The 23231-nt window shown below is 33.6% G+C and overlaps 1 protein-coding gene across 1 annotated transcript in view; it reads left to right on the plus strand.

Annotated features, from left to right (window-relative positions):
• Positions 1-425: 425 nt before the first annotated feature.
• Positions 426-23231, plus strand: part of LOC139842020 (uncharacterized) — a 195642-nt gene continuing 172836 nt past the window's right edge. Inside the window, exons 1-4 of the mRNA XM_071832200.1 lie at positions 426-465; positions 1912-2141; positions 2188-2388; positions 2456-2649. Of these exons, the coding sequence (XP_071688301.1) occupies positions 426-465; positions 1912-2141; positions 2188-2388; positions 2456-2649 (665 nt within the window). The remainder of the gene's footprint in view (positions 466-1911; positions 2142-2187; positions 2389-2455; positions 2650-23231) is intronic.

Below are 23231 nucleotides of genomic sequence, written 5' to 3' on the forward strand. Positions count from 1 at the left end.
GTAGCTTCCACGAAGCTGTCAGGAAACTCACATGTAGTCTCCATGAAGCTGTCAGGAAACTCACATGAAGCTTCAAGGAATTGTTTTTAGCTTACTACTTAAATCATTCTATAAATAGACCCTCTTGTAACTCATTGTAAACACACCATAAATATTCAGTAAATACATTCTCTAGTTGGTCCGTGGACTAAAGCAATCACAACGATTGCATATAACCACGTTACCTCTTGTGTCGATTTACATTTCTTGCATTTATAATCTTTCGTTCATTAAGTGGGTTAGTAATCTTGTAGAATTACTATCGGTGAGTGATCTTGATGAATCACTTGCGTTGTTTTGGGTCCTAATATCTTTACACAGTAACACCAGAATCAGATCATGATGATGAATGCAGAGCATATTTAGTTCAGTCCAATCCCAATGATATGCCCCATCTTTCTCTTGTTCCTGGCGTTCTCAACACCGGTAAGTCGTTGACCCAAAAAAGTAAAAAAGAGTTACACTGTTGGTTTCAAAAAAGAGACAAGTAATGATTAGTGTATCATTACTCATAAATAAGGGGGAGTGATATGTACACATATTTTTGTTATGTACACAACCACGATGCTTTACAGTGTTGTACACTACAACACTGTAAAGCATCAAAGTTGTGTACATAACAAAAATAGGTTGTGTACATATCATCACCCATAAATAAGAGTCCTGGTGTGCACACGTGTCACCCTCCTTTAGAGCACTGGGTGTGGTGACGCGTCAGTTCAGTGTCTTGTTGATGACTGGACGCTGACTGGACTGACATTGTAAACTGACATTGGTGAAAAAACAGGAGAATTGGAAAGATTGTCAGTTCAGTATCTTGGAAAGAGAAAATATTTTATGTTTTTATTATTTAATTAATTTATAAAAATAATTAATTTATTTTACTTTTTTATATTTAATTCGTTTTTCAATTATTACCAGTATAATTCATTTTTTAATCTATTAATTATAATTAGAACTTTTAAAATATACTCAATTGTAATTTTAAACATTCGTTATCTAAGAAGTAATAGTAATTGATTGAAATATTAGGATAAAGATGATAAACTATAAAATCTTGAAGGTCTAATTGGTCACTATTATTATATGAGAGGTAATAAAACATCCTTTAATGAATGTACAATTGGGCCCACTAACTTACCACCCATCTTCCCCATTCTTTTCCTCTGTAACTGTTCAACGCATATCTCAGAGGAAAAAATGGTTTCCACCGATTCAATATATATTTATAATTCATTTTCGCATATAAATTCATGAATATAACACTCCAACGGTCGAAAATTTGAGAATTGGGACCCACTTAATGTTTAGATACACCGTCGTCTGCACGACTTTGGTCTTCGCAACGCCGAAGCGACGCCGGCCGGGTGTCGAGTGACTGTCGGTGGGAAGCAAATCACCAACTCACGCTGGGCTGATGGCTTCCACACTTGATGCTCTTAGTATATTCAATTTTGCTTATAGAGTAGCTGGCTTTAATGATATAAAACCAACAGTCTTGCAAAAATCGAGATTAATTGCCGATTAGTTGGCCATTAGTTGTCGGTGTCCGTTAAGATTAGGTAAAATCGGTCCAAAAAGTGGTCAACCATCTGTCAATGGGATTAATCGGTCAGACTAGTGATTAATGGGTCAACTAGCGATTAGTGGTCAATATAGGGATTAATTAGTCAACATCGATCAAAGGGTCAAAGTTAGTCAACATCCGATTATATCCCCGAATTGATCGATTAATCCCCCAAAAGTCGGGGAGCGATTAATCCCGTTGCAACGTTAAAAACCAAAACTTTCAACTGATTTATTATCTAAGTTAGAGTTGATTATTTAATAGTTAAGGTGTTGTGATAACTAACATATTACTGTATTTGTTAGGGGATGTGTTTAGATGGTTAGCTGGAAATTCATCACATAAACTGGACATAATGACACAAATGTGGCAACTAATAGCACGTCCTGACGATCCTCGTTCTGGAGATTACGGATACTCGGAATATAACATGCACAACTTTGGTTCTAATGAAGGTTTAAGTGTGTATAAATCCATTCAAGATGCTACTGATCGTGGCATCAACATTAGGTACATATCTAATACATATGCAGCTGCAGGTTTATACATGTTTAACAAACTTTTTTCAATTTTCTTTTTAGGTTTTTGCAGGATACAGGACGGTAGGAGAAAACACTGATGAACCGTCGAACCTTGCTTTTAGTAGAACGAATGTGGAGAGCGTTACGTTATTGCTTAAAAAATGGTTTGGATCAGGTTTGGTCCATGCTAAAGTTTGGATATCAGATACTCGAGATATGTATATTGGATCTTCTAATAATGACTGGAAATCTTTTACTCCGGTAAATCTGAGCTACAAAATTCAGATTGTGCAGAAGTAAATAATAAAATTTTATTTAATAATTGTAGGTGAAGGAATTGGGAATTTATCTTGTAGACTGTCCAAGTATAGCGACAAAACTTGAAACGTACTATAATAACTTATGGACACTTGGATCTCTAAATTATTCGGTTTATACAACTGAGATTCAGGATCCGCAATGGCAGATTAGTAGAACAGTACCCTGTTGGTCACATTCCATACCGTTTGACGCAAGATGCAGGTATGTGCGAGTGCGAGAGCATATATAGCCCGTACTAACTTCGTTCATGAATAAACATGTAAACATATAAAGTTTCATTGTTTAGACTACCCGGGCAAGGGGAGTATTTTTACCAAGGTTGTAAAAGTCAAGAGTCGGGCCGAGTCGGTCGGGACTTTAGAGGGACGAGTCGGGCGTTGACCAATGTTGACTTTTAGTAATAACAAAATTAAAGATATGTATATTATGTTAGAATACTGGAACAAAATCAAGATTACCATTTTAGACAATTGACTTTAGGATCAGAAGAAAGCATTCATCATTTCCACATTGAGAAGATCACAAGACAACACATAACACAAGATTTCAACGGATATAATTCAGCATCTTTCCATAAAAGTGGAGTGGTTCCAAAAGTAACAATGGAGCCTAACTCCACTTAGATATAGCTGTTAGGATTTTGTTGTATAAAGAATCCCTTTGTAATTTCATTGAAACCGATTCAGTTCAATAAAAAAACAATCACTGATCAATAGTTTACAACAATTATAGCTTTCAATTCTCAATTTTAACATGGTATCAGAGCTAACGGTGAAGATCTAGGATCAATTCACTCGTTTTAAGCTTCAATCATTTACCAAAAATAAGCTCCCATGTCAAAATTAACGGTAGCTTAATATGTCAGAACAGAATAACAACTTATTAAACCAAGCTACCATGTCAAAGATTGACGGCAACTTGGTCAATAATTGAAATCAATTCATAAATGGTCAAACGAGTTACCCGAGTGCTCTCTGTAAACCACAAACCTTCGTTACCAATACAGAAACCGTCACCTTGGTTTCGTCACCAATAAATCACCATCAGTCACTAGAACAGCCGATCTGTGTGTATTGTGGTGTGTCAAATCACACAGTAATTCAGTGTTTCAAACTTATCGGTTATCCCAAATGGTGGGACAAGAACAACCATAACCTTTATTTCATAAATAAAGGTTTAAAAAGCTTTACGTAGATTATCAAATAATGATAATCTAAAATATCCTGTTTACACGCGACCATTGCATAATGGTTTACAATACAAATATGTTACATCGAAATCAGTTTCTTGAATGCAGTTTTTACACAATATCATACAAACATAGACTCCAAATATTGTCCTTATTTTAGTATGCAACAGAGGAAGCTCTTAGTATTCACCTGAGAATAAACATGCTTTAAACGTCAACAAAAATGTTGGTGAGTTATATGTTTAACCTATATATATATATATATATATATATATATATATATATATATATATATCAAATCGTAACAATAGACCACAAGATTTCATATTTCAATACACATCCCATACATAGAGATAACAATCATTCATATGGTGAACACCTGGTAACCGACATTAACAAGATGCATATATAAGAATATCCCCATCATTCCGGGACACCCTTCGGATATGATATAAATTTCGAAGTACTAAAGCATCCGGTACTTTGGATGGGGTTTGTTAGGCCCAATAGATCTATCTTTAGGATTCGCGTCAATTAGGGTGTCTGTTCCCTAATTCTTAGATTACCAGACTTAATAAAAAGGGGCATATTCGATTTCGATAATTCAACCATAGAATGTAGTTTCACGTACTTGTGTCTATTTTGTAAATCATTTATAAAACCTGCATGTATTCTCATCCCAAAAATATTAGATTTTAAAAGTGGGACTATAACTCACTTTCACAGATTTTTTACTTCGACGGGAAGTAAGACTTGGCCACTGGTTGATTCACGAACCTATAATAATATATACATATATATCAAAGTATGTTCAAAATATATTTACAACACTTTTAATATATTTTGATGTTTTAAGTTTATTAAGTCAGCTGTCCTCGTTAGTAACCTACAACTAGTTGTCCACAGTTAGATGTATAGAAATAAATCGATAAATATTATCTTGAATCAATCCACGACCCAGTGTATACATATCTCAGTATTGATCACAACTCAAACTATATATATTTTGGAATCAACCTCAACCCTGTATAGCTAACTCCAACATTCACATATAGAGTGTCTATGGTTGTTCCGAAATATATATAGATGTGTCGACATGATAGGTCGAAACATTGTATACGTGTCTATGGTATCTCAAGATTACATAATATACAATACAAGTTGATTAAGTTATGGTTGGAATAGATTTGTTACCAATTTTCACGTAGCTAAAATGAGAAAAATTATCCAATCTTGTTTTACCCATAACTTCTTCATTTTAAATCCGTTTTGAGTGAATCAAATTGCTATGGTTTCATATTGAACTCTATTTTATGAATCTAAACAGAAACAGTATAGGTTTATAGTCAGAAAAATAAGTTACACGTCGTTTTTGTAAAGGTAGTCATTTCAGTCGAAAGAACGACGTCTAGATGACCATTTTTGAAAACATACTTCCACTTTGAGTTTAACCATAATTTTTGGATATAGTTTCATGTTCATAATAAAAATCATTTTTCCAGAATAACAACTTTTAAATCAAAGTTTGTCATAGTTTTTAATTAACTAACCCAAAACAGCCCACGGTGTTACTACGACGGCGTAAATCTAGTTTTACGGTGTTTTTCGTGTTTCCAGGTTTTAAATCATTAAGTTAGCATATCATATAGATATAGAACATGTGTTTAGTTGATTTTAAAAGTCAAGTTAGAAGGATTAACTTTTATTTGCGAACAAGTTTAGAATTAACTAAACTATGTTCTTGTGATTACAAGTTTAAACCTTCGAATAAGATAGCTTTATATGTATGAATTGAATGATGTTATGAACATCATTACTACCTCAAGTTCCTTGGATAAACCTACTGGAAATGAGAAAAATAGATCTAGCTTCAAAGGATCCTTGGATGGCATGAAAGTTCTTGAAGCAGAATCATGACACGAAAACAATTTCAAGTAAGATTTCCACTCGAAATAAGATTGTTATAGTTATAGAAATTGAATTAAAGTTTGAATATGATTATTACCTTGTATTAGAAAGATAACCTACTGTAATTAACAAAGGTTTCTTGATCTTGGATGATTACTTGGAATGGATTTAGAAAACTTGAAAGTAAACTTGCAATCTTGGAAGTATTCTTGATTTTATGAAACTAGAACTTTTGGAATTTATGAAGAACACTTAGAACTTGAAGATAGAACTTGAGAGAGATCAATTAGATGAAGAAAATTGAAGAATGAAAGTGTTTGTAGGTGTTTTTGGTCGTTGGTGTATGGATTAGATATAAAGGATATGTAATTTTGTTTTCATGTAAATAAGTCATGAATGATTACTCATATTTTTGTAATTTTATGAGATATTTCATGCTAGTTGCCAAATGATGGTTCCCACATGTGTTAGGTGACTCACATGGGCTGCTAAGAGCTGATCATTGGAGTGTATATACCAATAGTATATACATCTAAAAGCTGTGTATTGTACGAGTATGAATACGGGTGCATACGAGTAGAATTGTTGATGAAACTGAACGAGGATGTAATTGTAAGCATTTTTGTTAAGTAGAAGTATTTAGATAAGTGTCTTGAAGTCTTTCAAAAGTGTATGAATACATATTAAAACACTACATGTATATACATTTTAACTGAGTCGTTAAGTCATCGTTAGTCGTTACATGTAAATGTTGTTTTGAAACCTTTAGGTTAACGATCTTGTTGAATGTTGTTAACCCATTATTTATTATAACAAATGAGATGTTAAATTGTTATATTATCATGATATTATGATATATAATATATCTTAGTATGATATATATACAGTTAAATGTCGTTACAACGATAATCGTTACATATATGTCTCGTTTCGAAATCATTAAGTTAGTAGTCTTATTTTTACATATGTATTTCATTGTTAATACACTTAATAATATATTTAATTATCATTTAACATAATTAACCAAGTGTATCAATATCTTAATATGATTCATATGTACCTAGTAAGACGTTGTTATAACGATAATCGTTATATATATCGTTTTCGAGTTTCTTAAATTAATAGTCTCATTTTTTATGTATATAACTCATTGTTAAAATACCTAATGAGATACATACTTATAATAAAATCATGTTAACTATATATATAACCATATATATGTCATCGTATAGTTTTTACAAGTTTTAACGTTCGTGAATCACTGGTCAACTTGGGTGGTCAATTGTCTATATGAAACCTATTTCAATTAATCAAGTCTTAACAAGTTTGATTGCTTAACATGTTAGAAACACTTAATCATGTAAATAACAATTTCATTTAATATATATATAAACATGGAAAAGTTCGGGTCACTACAGTATGTCGGGAATGATAAAATATTGAAAGAAGATTTCTATCAAATCTTGAATGATAGTTATCAAGAAAAGATTAGTGTAAATGTGGTGAAGAGCTTTGATGAGTTGTTTAATATGGCCAAAGGGTTTGAGGCGCTAGTGTTAAGAAAAAGTGGCTTTACTTTTGGCAAGAGGAAGTTCGAAGCTACAAGTCATTCGAACAAGAAGAGTAAGGGTTCCGAAAGTGCTAATAGTGTGAAGAAGAGTGTTCCCAGAGAATTCCATTATTCTTGTCACAATTGTGGATGAAAGGGGCATATGGCCCATGATTGCACCAACCCATCTTCTACAACCAAAGTCACTTGTTATAATTATGGTAAAGAAGGGCACAAGAGGCCGGAGTGTCCTGACTTGCGCAACGATAATGTTAAGAAGTTGGAGAATGCGGAGGGTATGGCTAGGGGTCGCAATTACTTGATGACCAATGATGAGGCCAAGCAATCCAACGAAGTTGTCTCAGGTACTTTTATGGTTAACTCTAATCCGGCAAGGATTCTGTAACGACCCGGATTTTTTCGCTATATATAAGATTAATATTTACATAATTAAATGTTTCCAACATGTTAAGCAATCAAACTTGTCAAGATATATATATTTGGAATGTATTTTATGCAAATGTTTGACCACCCAGTCTGTATGACGATTCACGAACGTCATAATTTGTGATAATCATTAAATGGAATATATATTTGAATATATATATTTATGACATGTTAAAATGATATTTAAGTATCTCATTAAATATATTAACAAAGAGTTATATATAAAATGAGACTACTAACTTAAAGATTTCAAGACTATATACATATATATAACGATTAACGTTGTAGTAACTTCTAAATTAAAATGTATGTATATGTATTGTATTAATATGTATTAATACACTTTTGAATGACTTAAACATATATACTAACATACTTATACTCAACAAAGATAGCTATACTCATTTTTCTCATTCAATTTTATCAAGAATTCTACTAGTATTCATACGGTATTCATACCCGTATTATACCCAACTTATAGATATATTTACTATTGGTATATATACATCAAATCATCTCATTATCAGCCTTAGATCTACCCTAAATAAGAGGGAACCTTATTTGTAAGCTAGCATACATTATTACTCAAAAATTCAACACAAAAATTTGTCCCTGTTCCCTCAAAATCACGTCCTATATGTATCACCATCATCTTGTTTTTTATTTCATTTTTACAACCAATTTTCTCTAACCAAAAACACACTCTTAGGAACTTTAAGTGTTCTTCAGAATCTCAGCAAATACTCATGAAGAACTAGCTTCAAAAATAACACATAATCACCATAAGAAAAACTAATCAAGAACACTGTAGTGACCCGAACTTTTCCATGTTTATTTATATTAATTAAATTTGATAATTACATGATTAAGTGTTTCCAACATGTTAAGCAATCAAACTTGTTAAGACGTGATTAATTGAAATAGGTTTCATATAGACAATTGACCACCCAAGTTGACCGGTGATTCACGAACGTTAAAACTTGTAAAAACTATATGATGACATATATATGGTTACATATATAGTTAACATGATATTATGATAAGTAAGTATCTCACTAGGTATTTTAACTATGTGTATATACATAAAAATGAGACTATTGAATTAAGAAAACTCAAAAACGATATATATAACGATTATCGTTATAACAACGTCTTACTAAATACATATGAATCATAATAAGATATTGATACACTATGTTTAATCATGAAATGATAAGTAAACATGTCATTAAGTGTATTAACAATGAACTACATATGTAAAAACAAGACTACTAACTTAATGATTTCGAAACGAGACATATATGTAACGATTATCGTTGTAACAACATTTAACTGTATATATATCATACTAAGATATATTAATATATCATAATATCATGATAATATAATAATTTAACATCTCTTTATAAACAATGGGTTAACAACATTTAACAAGATCGTTAACCTAAAGGTTTCAAAACAACATTTACATCTAATGACTAACGATGACTTAACGACTCAGTTAAAATGTATATACATGTAGTGTTTTAATATGTATTCATACACTTTTGAAAGACTTCAAGACACTTATCAAAATAATTCTACTTAACAAAAATACTTACAATTACATCCTCATTCAGTTTCATCAACAATTCTACTCGTATGCACCCGTATTCGTACTCATACAATACACAGCTTTTAGATGTATGTACTATTGGTATATACACTCCAATGATCAGCTCTTAGCAGCCCATGTGAGTCACCTAACATATGTAGGAACCATCATTTGGCAACTAGCATGAAATATCTCATAAAATTACAAAAATATTAGTAATCATTCATGACTTATTTACATGTAAACAAAATTACACATCCTTTATATCTAATCCATATACCAACGACCAAAAACACCTACAAACACTTTCATTCTTCAATTTTCTTCATCTAATTGATCTCTCTCAAATTCTATCTTCAAGTTCTAAGTGTTCTTCATAAATTCTATAAGTTCTAGTTTCATAAAATCAAGAATACTTCCAAGTTTGCTAGCTTACTTCCAATCTTGTAAAGTGATCATCCAACCTCAAGAAATCTTTCTTATTTATAGTAAGATATCTTTCTAATATAAGTTAATACTTATATTCAAACTTTGGTTCAATTTCTATAACTATAACAATCTTATTTCGAGTGATGATCTTACTTGAACTTGTTTTCGTGTCATGATTCTGCTTCAAGAACTTTCAAGCCATCCAAGGATCCTTTGAAGCTAGATCTATTTTTCTCTTTTCCAGTAGGTTTATCCACAAAACTTGAGGTAGTAATGATGTTCATAACATCATTCGATTCATACATATAAAGCTATCATATTCGAAGGTTTAAACTTGAAATTACTAGAACATAGTTTAGTTAATTCTAAACTTGTTCGCAAACAAAAGTTAATCCTTCTAACTTAACTTTTAAAATCAACTAAACACATGTTCTATATCTATATGATATGCTAACTTAATGATTTAAAACCTGGAAACACGAAAAACACCGTAAAACCGGACATACGCCGTCGTAGTAACACCGCGGGCTGTTTTGGGTTTGATAATTAAAAACTATGATAAACTTTGATTTAAAAGTTGTTCTTCTAGGAAAATGATTTTTCTTATTAACATGAAACTATATCCAAAAATCATGGTTAAACTCAAAGTGAAAGTATGTTTTTCAAAATGGTCATCAAGACGTCGTTCTTTCGACTGAAATGACTACCTCCTACAAAAATGACTTGTAACTTATATTTCTGACTAAAAACCTATACTTCTTCTGTTTATATTCATAAAATAGAGTTCAATATAAAACCATAGCAATTTGATTCACTTAAAACGAATTTAAAACGAAGAAGTTATGGGTAAAACAAGATTGTATATTTTTTGATTGTTGTAGCTACGGGAAATACTTAACAATTCTAAACAAATCATATCCTAGCTAACTTATATTGTATTATACATGTATTCTAATATATTATGTAATCTTGGGATACCATAGACACGTATGCAAATGTTGTGACATATCATATCGACCCATGTATATATATTATTTGGAACAACCATAGACACTCTATATGCAGTAATGTTGGAGTTAGCTATGCATGGTTGAGATTGATTCCAAAAATATATATACTTTGAGTTGTGATCTAGCCTGAGACGTGTATACACTAGGCCGTGGATTGATTCAAGATAATATATATCGATTTATTTCTGTACATCTAATTGTGGACAACTAGTTGTAGGTTACTAACGAGGACAACTGACTTAATAAACTTAAAACATTAAAACGTATTAAAAATGTTGTAAATATATTTTGAACATACTTTGATATATATGTTACATATTTGTTATAGGTTCGTGAATCGACCAGTGGCCAAGTCTTACTTCCCGACGAAGTAAAAATCTGTGAAAGTGAGTTATAGTCCCACTTTTAAAATCTAATATTTTGGGATGAGAATACATGCAGTTTTATAAATGTTTTACGAAATAGACACAAGTAAATGAAACTACATTATATGGGTGAATGATCGAAGCCGAATATGCCCCTTTTGCTTGGTAGCCTAAGAATTAGTAAACCGATCTACTAGTTGACGCGAATCCTAAAGATAGATCTATTGGGCCTAACGAACTCCATCCAAAGTACCGGTTGCTTTAGTACTTCGAATTCTTTTTTATCATATCCGAAGGATTTCCCGGAATGATAGGGGATATTCTTATATGCATCTTGTTAATGTCGGTTACCAGGTATTCACCATATGAATGAATTTTATCTCTATGTATGGGATGTATATTGAAATATGAAATCTTGTGGTCTATTATTATGATTTGATAATATATAGGTTAAACCTATAACTCACCAATATTTTTGTTGACGTTTTAAGCATGTTTATTCTCAGGTGATTATTAAGAGCTTCCGATGTTGCATACTAAAATAAGGACAAGATTTGGAGTCCATGCTTGTATGATATTATGTAAAAACTGCATTCAAGAAACTTATTTTTGATGTAATATATTCTTATTGTAAACCATTATGTAATATATTCTTATTTTCGATATAGCAGCTGGTGATTCTATTATGAAGAAAACCGAAACTGATGCTTATAAAATTATTGATAACACTGATTCCCACTCACATGAGTGGCACCAAGAAAAAGATATCGTTAGATCATCTAAAGCAGCTAGAGCCGATTCTAGCCATGACTTAGATTCCATTTCCGCAAAGATAGATGCTGTCGAGAGACGAATGGAAAAGATGACTAAAGATATCCACTCAATACGAATTAGTTGTGAGCAGTGTGGAGGACCACATTTGACAAAAGATTGTCTCAGTATTGAGCTAACAATGGAACAAAGAGAGAATATTTCATACATAAACCAAAGGCCTGGAAATAATTATCAGAATAATTATCAACCGCCAAGACCGATTTACAATCAAAATCAGAATTATAACCGAAATATTCCATACAACAACCAACAAGGTCCTAGTAATCAACAAGTATCCAACAATACTTACAACCAGCAAAGACCTAATTTTTAAAACAAACCACCACAAACCGATGATAAAAAGCCGAATTTAGAAGATATGATGACGAAGCTAGTTGAAACTCAAACGCAGTTTTTTACATCTCAAAAACAAACTAATGAACAAAATGCTCAAGCATTTAGAAATCAACAAGCTTCTATTCAAAATTTGGAACAAGAAGTAAGTAACCTAGCAAGGTTAATAGGTGAAAGAAAACCGGGAAGTTTACCTAGTGATACAAATGCTAACCCCCGGAATGAAACAGCTAAAGCCATTACCATAAGAAGTGGTACAACACTTAAACCACCTGAAATACCTGTAACTTCTGATGAAGCTATTCCTACTCCACAAGAACCACAACCTGAATAAGATAAGGAAAAAGAACAGGTAGTTGAAAAGGTTAATGAAGATAACATAGTTAAGGCTAAACCTTATGTTAAACCATACCAACCACTACTTCCTTACCCAAGTAAAATGAAAAAAGAAAAACTTGAAGTCGAGCAATCCAAATTCTTGGATATGTTTAAACAGATAAATGTAAATCTTCCTTTCATTGATGTAATTTCAGGAATGCCTAGATATGCTAAATTTCTGAAAGATCTAATCACAAATAGAAAGAAAATGGAAGAACTCTCGGCTGTTACTATGAATGCTAATTGTTCAGCAGTGCTGTTGAATAAGATACCAGAAAAACTATCTGATCCAGGAAGTTTCACAATTCCATATTTTCTGGGTAGTCTTAGTTCAATAGAAGCATTGGCAGACTTAGGTGCTAGTATAAATTTAATGCCGTATTCACTATACGCTAAATTAGACCTTGGAGAATTGAAACCAACAAGAATAAGCATACAACTAGCCGATAGATCAATAAAATATCCTAGAGGGATAATGGAGAACATGCTAGTTAAAGTTGGTACTTTAGTATTTCCAGTAGATTTTGTTGTTCTGGACATGGAAGAAGATTCTCAAGTTCCTCTCATATTAGGAAGACCATTCTTAAACACGGCTAAAGCAATGATAGATGTGTTTGGTAAGAAACTGACCCTAAGTATAGAGGACGAGAGTGTTACCTTTTCAGTTGATAGAGCAATGCAACAACCGCAATCTGCAGATGATACATGCTATTATATTCAAACTATAGATTCTCATGCAGAATTATTAGAAGAATTTCCAGAATTACAAGGAACAGGAGAATGTTCTTTAGGAGAAGGAACTGAACCAATTGATGAAGCTGAAATGTTAGCTATACTAATAGCTAATGGATATGAACCAACAACAGAAGAAATTCAAATGCTAAAAGAAGAAGACAGATATCGATATAAATCATCGATAGAAGAACCACCGACATTAGAGTTAAAGCCACTTCCAAACCATTTGGAATACGCTTATTTACATGGTGAATCTGAATTACCTGTAATAATATCATCTTCTCTTACTGAAAATGAAAAATCACAACTCATTTCTATGTTGAAAGCTCATAAACCAGCTATTGCATGGAAGATTCATGATATTAAAGGAATAAGTCCTTCATATTGCACACATAAAATCCTTATGGAAGAAGGTCATAAAACGTATGTGCAAAGCCAACGAAGACTAAATCCTAATATGCAAGATGTAGTTAAAAAAGAAATAATTAAACTGCTAGATGCAGGTTTAATTTATCCAATTTCTGATAGTCCATGGGTAAGCCCAGTTCAATGCGTGCCTAAGAAGGGTGGCATGAATGTCATTACAAATGAGAAAAATGAGCTTATTCCTACTAGGACTGTAACAGGATGGCGTGTTTGTATTGATTATAGAAAATTAAATGACGCCACCAGAAAAGATCACTTTCCCTTACCTTTCATTGATCAAATGTGAAAGAACCCATCCTAATCTATCCGGACGAAGTCCATATCGATTATAAACGATTCCCAACAGTTGATTACATCGCGAGGTACTTGACCTCTATATGATACATTTTACAAACATTGCATTCGTTTTGAAAAGACAATCTTTCATTACATCTGAAGTTGACAGACATGCATACCATTTCATAATATATCCAACTATAATTGGCTTAATAATAATCTTGATGAACACAACGACTCGAATGCAACGTCTTTTGAAATATGTCATGAATGACTCCAAGTAATATCTCTAAAATGAGAAAATGCACAGCGGAAGATTTCTTTCATACCTGAGAATAAACATGCTTTCAAGTGTCAACCAAAAGGTTGGTGAGTTCCTTAGTTTAGCATAAATAATCATTTCATAATTTTAATAGACCACAAGATTTCATATTTCCAATTCTCATAAACATACGTCCCATACATAGAGACAAAAATATCATTCATATGGATTGAACACCTGGTAACCGACATTAACAATATGCATATAAGAATATCCCCATCATTCCGGGATCCTCCTTCGGACATGATATAAATTTCGAAGTATTAAAGCATCCGGTACTAAGGATGGGGCTTGTTGGGCCCGATAGATCTATCTTTAGGATTCGCGTCAATTAGGGTGTCTGTTCCCTAATTCTTAGATTACCAGACTTAATAAAAAGGGGCATATTCGGTTTAATAATCCAACCATAGAATGTAGTTTCATTTACTCGTGTCTATTTCGTAAAACAGTTATAAAAGCGCATGTATTCTCAGTCCCAAAAATATATATTGCAAAAGCATTTAAAAAGGGAATAACGAAACTCACGCATATAAATCAGTTTTAGTATTTGTATCCATTTCATAAAACAGTTATAAAGCAGCGCATGTATTCTCAGCCCAAAAATGTAAAGAGTAAAAGGGATCATATGAAACTCACCTAATGTATTTTGTAGTAAAAATACATATGACTATATTGAACAACTGAACAATGCAGGGTTGGCCTCGGATTCACGAACCTATATTATTTGTATATATATTAAAAAACGTACTTATAATTAACAAATATATCTATATTAATATTAATGTTATTGATGATGTAGCGTGAGGGTACGAAATAGTATTATTTTTAATACAAAATACTACAAAATATGACACAAGTTTTATTAATTTACGGATGGGATATACCTAAACCTTGCTACAACACTATAGGCAGTGTACCTAATCGTAGAGTAGTGTAGTTTTTAGTAAGTCCGGTTCGTTCCACAGGGAGCTGGTGATACTTACTATATTTTTAACTATATTTATACAAAATATATATAATTATATAAGTAGTAATATTATTATAAAAGGGGGGTTTTACCATTTAATGACCGGTTTGTCGATTCTATATTTTAAGCGTAAAGATAAATGACGATAATTAAAGTGCGTAAAATAATGACAATAAATAAAATGACAGTAAATAAAATTGCGAGTAATAAAATGACAGTAAATAAAGATACGATGAGAAATATAATAAAAGAATTATGCTTATTTAAACTTCCGTAATCATGATGTTTGACGTGTTGATTTTAATTTATTACCATGGGTTAATTGCCCTTTGTCCTGGTTTATTTGATACGTCTATCTGGTTTTTGTCCATAAGCAGTAAGTATAAGAGCTTGAATCAAACAGCACCTGAGACAAAACATGCTAAAGTGTCAACCAAAAAGGTTGAGTGAAGTTCATAGGTTTAACAAAAGTAGTTATCGTTGTTTTTAGACCACAAGATTTAGTTGTAAAGTTGATCTCCCGCAGGATCAAAAAGTAGATCTCGCAGATCCAAAAGTTATGCCAGTGCGTGATATTTAAACTAAACATTCAAGTTTGCCCCATGACAAGTTGTGTCTGTCCTTGTCGGTTTAATTTCATTATCAAGTAATACAAAGACTTAGTCAAATGTATCGGGGACGTTACTCCCGATAGGCCTACCCCCAATAAATAAGCATGCCGCAGCACTTAAAAATATCACTGTAGGGACTTAGTCGGACGTAGCCGGGTATAGCATAGTTTTAACAGTTGGTACTGATATTTAGACTAGACTTTCAAGTTTACCCCGTGTCAAGTTATCGTTTATACTTGTCGGTTGGGGGCTTGCTGGTCATAGCCCAACATATCACAGTTTAATAGTTAATACATGTAAAATAGTTATAAAAGTTGTGCATGTATTCTCACCCCAAAAGTTATAAAACAGTTATGAAACAGTAAAAAGTGGGGCTATGAATTCACGTATATAAATATTGTAAAACAGTTATTAAAATATTGCATGTTAAAAATTTAAAAATCAAGCATGTGTCTCACCCCATAGTTTCAAAACAGTAATGAAATAGTAAAAAGTGGGGCTATGAAATTCACGTATATAAATATTGTAAAACAGTTATTAAAATATTGCATGTTAAAAATTTAAAAATCAAGCATGTGTCTCACCCCATAGTTTCAAAACAGTAATGAAATAGTAAAAAGTGGGGCTATGAAATTCACCTTAATAAGTAGAGAGAGTTATTCCTCGGAATAGAGAGTTGAACGAGTGAGCAGGAAAGTCAACCTATTGACATTTAAGAGTTGTTAAGTGTTTTGCCCATGTTTAAGTTTAAGTATGTGTTTAAGTATAGTTTGTTTTACTAAGTTTCTATTCCTAGTAAGTTACTATTTTTATAAAGTTTCTATTTTTAGAAAGTTTCTTATTTTACTAAGTTTCTATGACTAGAGAGTTTCTACTTTTATGAGTGTTTCCATTTTAGGATACTTGCCGTATTAGATAAGCTTCCAATCACCCCTTTCCCTTCGAATGGCTAATTTAGATCTAGGGGCTTGAGCCATAGGACCCTTTAAATCGGAAATCCAAACCCTCTGCCTAGAATCTCGTAGAAACCATTCGTCAAGAAAGTTCGAAGATCTATACATCTCTAATACATATCCCAAAATGTTTTTGTGCTACAATATAATTAGTAGGTTATAGGTGCTAGTAATAGTAATAGTGTATACATGTTAAGTACTAGTATAAGTAGTATTAGGGTTTCATTAATTAGGGTTAGTTAATTAAAGTAGTAATTAATAACTAGGGTTTAGTAATTAATGTCCTAGGGTTTCATAAATGTTTAGAGTTTAATTAATTAGGGTTTAAGAATTATAGTTTAGGTGTAATTAGGGTTTAAGGTTTTAATATGTATATGTATATATAATTCGTATATATATGTATATATATATATATATATAAATATTTTTTTTTACATGTATATATGTATATATAAATCTAGGTGTGTTTATGTATATACTTATGAATAACAAGTTTATAATATGAATATGAATTATCAAAGATCAAAGTTTATGTAAATAGTTTAGGGTTTATGTTATACCTTTGAAGATTCAAGATAATTAACAAAGAAAAGATGAACACGATGAAGATGGAAGATCAAAGCCTTGAAAATCTTGAAGAACTCCTTGAAGATTCTTGAAGAACACGAAGAACAAGCTTGAAGATCCGAATACCACAAGAGATGGAGAGGGAGAGATTGTTTTTGAGAGAGGATTTTGGTGTGATTTGTGAATGAGAAACTAGGAGTTTATATAGTGCAAGTATTAGAGTGTTAGTCAACATAAGGATGTTCTAATTAATGATTTTATTTTATTTTATAATTTTTAGTCAACAATAGGTGGTACTAGTTTATATATATATTATTTTAATTTTTAGTCAACATAAGGATGTAATTGTTTAAGATTCTTTAGTCTCATTATTATTACTATTATTACTATTATTATTTTTTACATTTACTACATGATAAGTATTATTTTCTTTTTACTAATTCATGACTTGTATATATTTAGTTCTCAATTGTTTTATTATTTATATAAATGTCACTTTTTATTTATTACTTACAGGTTATTAGTTATAATATTACATAAATGCATAAATTTTAATTAGTAGCGAGTGTCGACTAACAGTTTATTATTTTCATCTTTTATTAACTTGTCAATTATTGCACAAAGTTAATTAATATGTTTTCTAACTCTTAACACTTAACAATTTTTGATTAAAGTTTGATCATTAAGTTTTAATTATATTGTTTGGGCATTTAATATTGAAAAAATATAGAATGGAAAAATGAGGGTCGTTATAGTACCTCCCCGTTATTGAAAACTTCGTCCCGAAGTTTTTAGGTAGTTTTCTCGTTTGCATCAGCAGTTGAGAAGAGATGGGGATATTTCCGTTTCATATGGTCTTTGCGTTCCCAGGTATATTCGGGGCCTCTACGCGAATTCCACCGGACTTTAACGATAGGTATATTGCTTTTACGCGTTTGTTTGACCTCTCCTTCCATGATTTCTATAGGTTCTTCAACGAAGTGCATTTGCTCATCAATGCGGACATCATACAGAGGAATAACGAGTGTGTCATCGGCAAGACACCGTTTAAGATTTGAGACATGAAACACATCATGTACTTGACTAAGTTCGGTTGGCAGTTCTAATCGGTATGCCACGGGACCGACTCTTTCAGTGATTGTGAATGGTCCAACATATCGTGGACTGAGTTTACTTCGCTTACCGAAGCGGACAACACCTTTCCAAGGGGATACTTTCAACATGACTTTATCTCCAACTTGGTATTCGATGTCTTTTCGTTTCTTATTGGCATAGCTTTTCTGTCGGCTACGGGCAGTTTCTAAACGTTGCTTGATTTGAACGATCTTTTCGGTAGTTTCGTGAATAATTTCAGGACCAGTTAAATGTCTGTCCTCAAGTTCATCCCAACACAAAGGGGATCTACACTTCCGTCCATATAAAGCTTCAAAAGGTGCAGCCTTAATGCTGGAGTGATAACTGTTATTATAAGAAAATTCAACCAAAGGTAGATGTCTATCCCATCCTTTGCCGAAATCGATTGCACAAGCACGTAGCATATCCTCCATAGTTTGAATGGTTCGTTCACTTTGACCATCGGTTTGCGGATGATAAGCTGTACTCATGTCGAGTTGAGTTCCAAGAGCAGATTGTAAAGTTTTCCAAAATCTAGAAACAAATCGACTATCGCGATCAGAAATGATCGAGATAGGAACACCATGACGTGAGACGATTTCTTTAATATAAAGCTGTGCTAATCTCTCCATCTTGTCGGTTTCCTTGATCGGTATGAAATGTGCAGATTTAGTAAGACGATCAACTACGACCCAAATAGTATCGTTACCGTTCGAAGTCTTAGGTAACTTAGTAACGAAGTCCATAGTGATACCTTCCCACTTCCACTGCGGAATGTCGGGTTGTGTCAACAGACCAGAAGGCTTTTGATGTTCGGCCTTGACTTTCAAACAAGTGAGACACTTACTAACATAAGTAGCAATATCGGCTTTCATGTTAGGCCACTTGTAGAATTCCTTCACATCGTGATACATCTTACTGGAACCGGGATGGATAGAATATCTAGTCTTATGTGCTTCATCCAAGACTAGTTCGCGAAGATTACCAAAACGAGGAACCCAGATTCTATTGCCAAAGTACCGTGTACCATTAGCTTTCACTTGAAGTTGGTTCTCAAAACCAATAGGTCCTTCACCTTCGATAAGTGTCGGTCTAATAGCTTCCAATTGAGCTTCACAGATTCGTGAAATAAGATTCGATTTGATTTTTAGGTTTAAAGCACGAACACGTTTAATATCGTCTTTTCGACTAAGGGCATCGGCAACTACATTCGCCTTGCCAGGATGATATTTCAGCTCACAATAATAATCGTTCAATGTCTCGAGCCATCGACTTTGCCTCATATTCAGCTGTTTTTGATCAAAGATGTGTCGAAGACTTTTATGGTCAGTGTACACCATAAAGTGATTACCATAGAGATAATGTCTCCATATCTTTAATGCAAATACCACGGCACCTAACTCTAGGTCATGTGTGGTATAGTTTACTTCATGTTTCTTCAACTGTCTAGATGCATAGGCGATAACCTTCTCTCGTTGCATTAAAACACAACCAAAGCCATGCTTTGAGGCATCGCAGTAAACAACAAAGTCGTCGGTACCTTCAGGTAAAGAAAGAATCGGGGCTGTGGTCAACTTCTCCTTCAGAATCTTGAAAGCAGATTCCTGTTCTTCGGACCACTCAAATTTCTTCCCTTTTTGAGTCAGCTTTGTAAGAGGTTTGGCAATGAGAGAAAAATCTTTTATAAACCTTCGATAGTAACCGGCAAGTCCCAAAAATTGACGAATATGCTTTGCAGTCTTTGGTATCTCCCAGTTCTGAATAGCAGTAATCTTAGCTGGATCGACATGTATTCCGTTTCTATCAACAACATGTCCGAGAAATTGTACGGTTTTGAGCCAAAACTCGCACTTAGAAAATTTAGCATAAAGTTGTTCCTTTCGTAAGAGTTCAAGAATCATGCGCAAATGTTGCTCATGCTCTTTCTCATTCTTCGAATAGATCAAGATGTCGTCAATGAATACGATGACAAATTTGTCAAGATACGGTTTACAAACACGATTCATGAGGTCCATGAACACGGCAGGAGCATTAGTTAAACCAAAAGGCATGACACAGAATTCATAGTGCCCATAACGAGTGCGAAAAGCAGTCTTAGGAATATCGGATTCCTTGACCTTGAGTTGGTGATAACCGGATCTTAAATCAATCTTTGAATAAACACTTGACCCTTGAAGTTGGTCAAATAGATCATCAATACGTGGCAATGGATAACGGTTCTTGATAGTAAGCTTGTTAAGTTCGCGGTAATCAATGCACATCCTTAATGTACCATCCTTCTTTTTAACAAACAGAATAGGAGCTCCCCAAGGGGACGAGCTTGGACGAATGAAACCTTTATCCAATAGTTCTTGGAGTTGGTTGGATAATTCCTTCATTTCGGAAGGTGCTAAACGGTATGGTGCTTTAGCAACAGGAGCAGCACCAGGAGTTAAATCAATTTGGAATTCAACTTGTCGAGGAGGTGGAATACCCGGAAGATCTTCGGGAAACACATCGGGAAAGTCTTTAACTACTGGTACATCTTCAATTCGCTTCTCTTTCGATTCAATCAGATTAACGTGGGCTAGAATAGCTGGATAACCTTTCATAAGGTATTTGCGGGTTTTAATACAGGAGATAATATTGAGATTGGAACCACTCTTTTCACCTTGGATAATAAGAGTCTCTCCATTTCCTAATGGAACATGAACGGTTTTATCGTAACACATGATCGCAGCTCTTAATGGACGTAACCAATCCATTCCAACTACGACATCGAAACTTCCTAGCTCGACCGGCAAAAGGTCTATCTTAAATTCTTTGCTGGCTAAGATTAGGTTGCAGTTTTTATAAATTTTATCAACTTTCATGATCTTTCCATTGGCTACTTCTACTAATCGTTTAGTTTCTAAGGGTTGAGGCTTTTCAGTAAATAGGGTACAAAATTCATTAGATACGTAACTTCGGTCGGCACCAGTATCGAATAAAATAGTTGCGTAGCAATTATTGACGAGATACGTACCCGTGATGACCTCATCTTCATCTCGGGCTTCAGCAGCAGTAATAACAAATGCACGACCCTTTGCAGCAGTAGTATTGGCTCCAGTAGCAGGATTATCTCTCTTTTTAGGGCAATTTGGACTAATGTGTCCCTTTTCCCCACAAGTATAACAAGTAGGAGGAGCTTTGGCAGGAACAATAGATTTATTCTTTGGAGGAGTCCTACACGTCTTAGCTACGTGTCCCACTTTCTTACACAACGAACAAGTGGCAGTGCACTGCCCCGGGTGATGCCTTTCACAACGAACACAAAAAGGATAAGTGCCCTTATAATTCGTCCTTGTACTATCCATAAGCTTTTTACTAACATTCTGAGTTGAACCTTGAGACGGCTCAAACTTCCTCTTACCATCATTACCCTTGGTTTCAACTTGCTTATTGGCCGACGCCCTTCTTCTCTTGGCCAACATGAGATTTTGTGCCATGAGAATCACAGCATCCAAAGTAACCTTCTCAGCAGCAATAACATTCCCTTGAACATCCTCGGGAAGACCTTCAATATACCGCTCAATTCTTCTAGCTTCAGTAGGAAACATTTCAGGACATAGAGTAGAAAGCTCCAGATAACGATTGGTATAATTCTCAATGTCAGTACCCTTGACCCTGAGTTCCCAGAACTCAGCTTCAAGCTTCTGAACTTGACTCCTTGGGCAGAATTTGTTGACCATCATACTTTTGAGTTCGTCCCATGGAATTGCATTAGCATTATCAATTCCTACAGACTTGGCATAAGCAGTCCACCAAGTTAAAGCATTACCACCCAACGAGCTAGTGGCATACTTTACTCGATCATCATCACCACAGTTGCAAATACGGAAAATAGATTCCATCTTTTCGAACCAACGAACTAGTTCGACAGCTTCTTCGTTTCCCTTAAAAGCGGGAGGGTGACAGTTTGTAAAGTCCTTGTAGGAACAAGGTTTTGGTTGAGTATTAGCATGATTAGCTTGGGCGTTGCCTTGGGCAGCAGCGAGTAACTGTTGGAATTGCTCAGTAGTTAACACAACGTTGTTAACGGTAGGTGCAGCTGAACGAACCATGATGTCACTACATAAAAGTGAACATATGTTTGATAAGTTTAACAAGTTATAAGTTTGAGTAATCACAAGTATGAATAAACTAAAGTATTGATATCGCATGATATTAATAAAACACTTTATATTATTAGAACGAGGCATTAAATAAGCCTTTATTACACGATTCGGAAATAGAAATTGTTTAAGGCACAGCCTTTACATAGATGGAAAATAGGAAAAATAACTAGGAAATATTAAGATTGAAGTAGTCTTCATATTTCGTCTCCAACCTTCTTCATAAACTCCTCAACTTTCTCATTTTTCGTCTTTTGTTTCTCATAGAGATACTCGAAGTTGTCATAAAGGTTGGTAACACGACTGTTTACGGCATTAGTGTTGTACTCTCTTATGGCAAGTTGTTCGTCGACTCGACCTTTCTCCATTTTCATTCGGACATCAACATCCTCCTTGAGGTAAGCAAGTGATTGCTTTCCCCAGCGAGTGTTGCGTTCTTCCTCGCACTTTAGCATCAGCAACTCCTTTCTTAGCTCGACGTTTTCTTTCATAAGTTTCTTCATTCGACGATCCACTCTTTCCATGTGGCGAAGTAGACCTCCAATGTTTCTCTCGGTATCGTTTCGTAATCTCATGATTTCATACTTAGGACCATCATAAAAAGGAGATCGGGCTCTCTTCCTTGATGGACCAACTTCTTCATG

The sequence above is a fragment of the Rutidosis leptorrhynchoides genome, chromosome 1 (assembly GCF_046630445.1).
Source record: "Rutidosis leptorrhynchoides isolate AG116_Rl617_1_P2 chromosome 1, CSIRO_AGI_Rlap_v1, whole genome shotgun sequence".
NCBI classification, from domain to species: domain Eukaryota; kingdom Viridiplantae; phylum Streptophyta; class Magnoliopsida; order Asterales; family Asteraceae; genus Rutidosis; species Rutidosis leptorrhynchoides.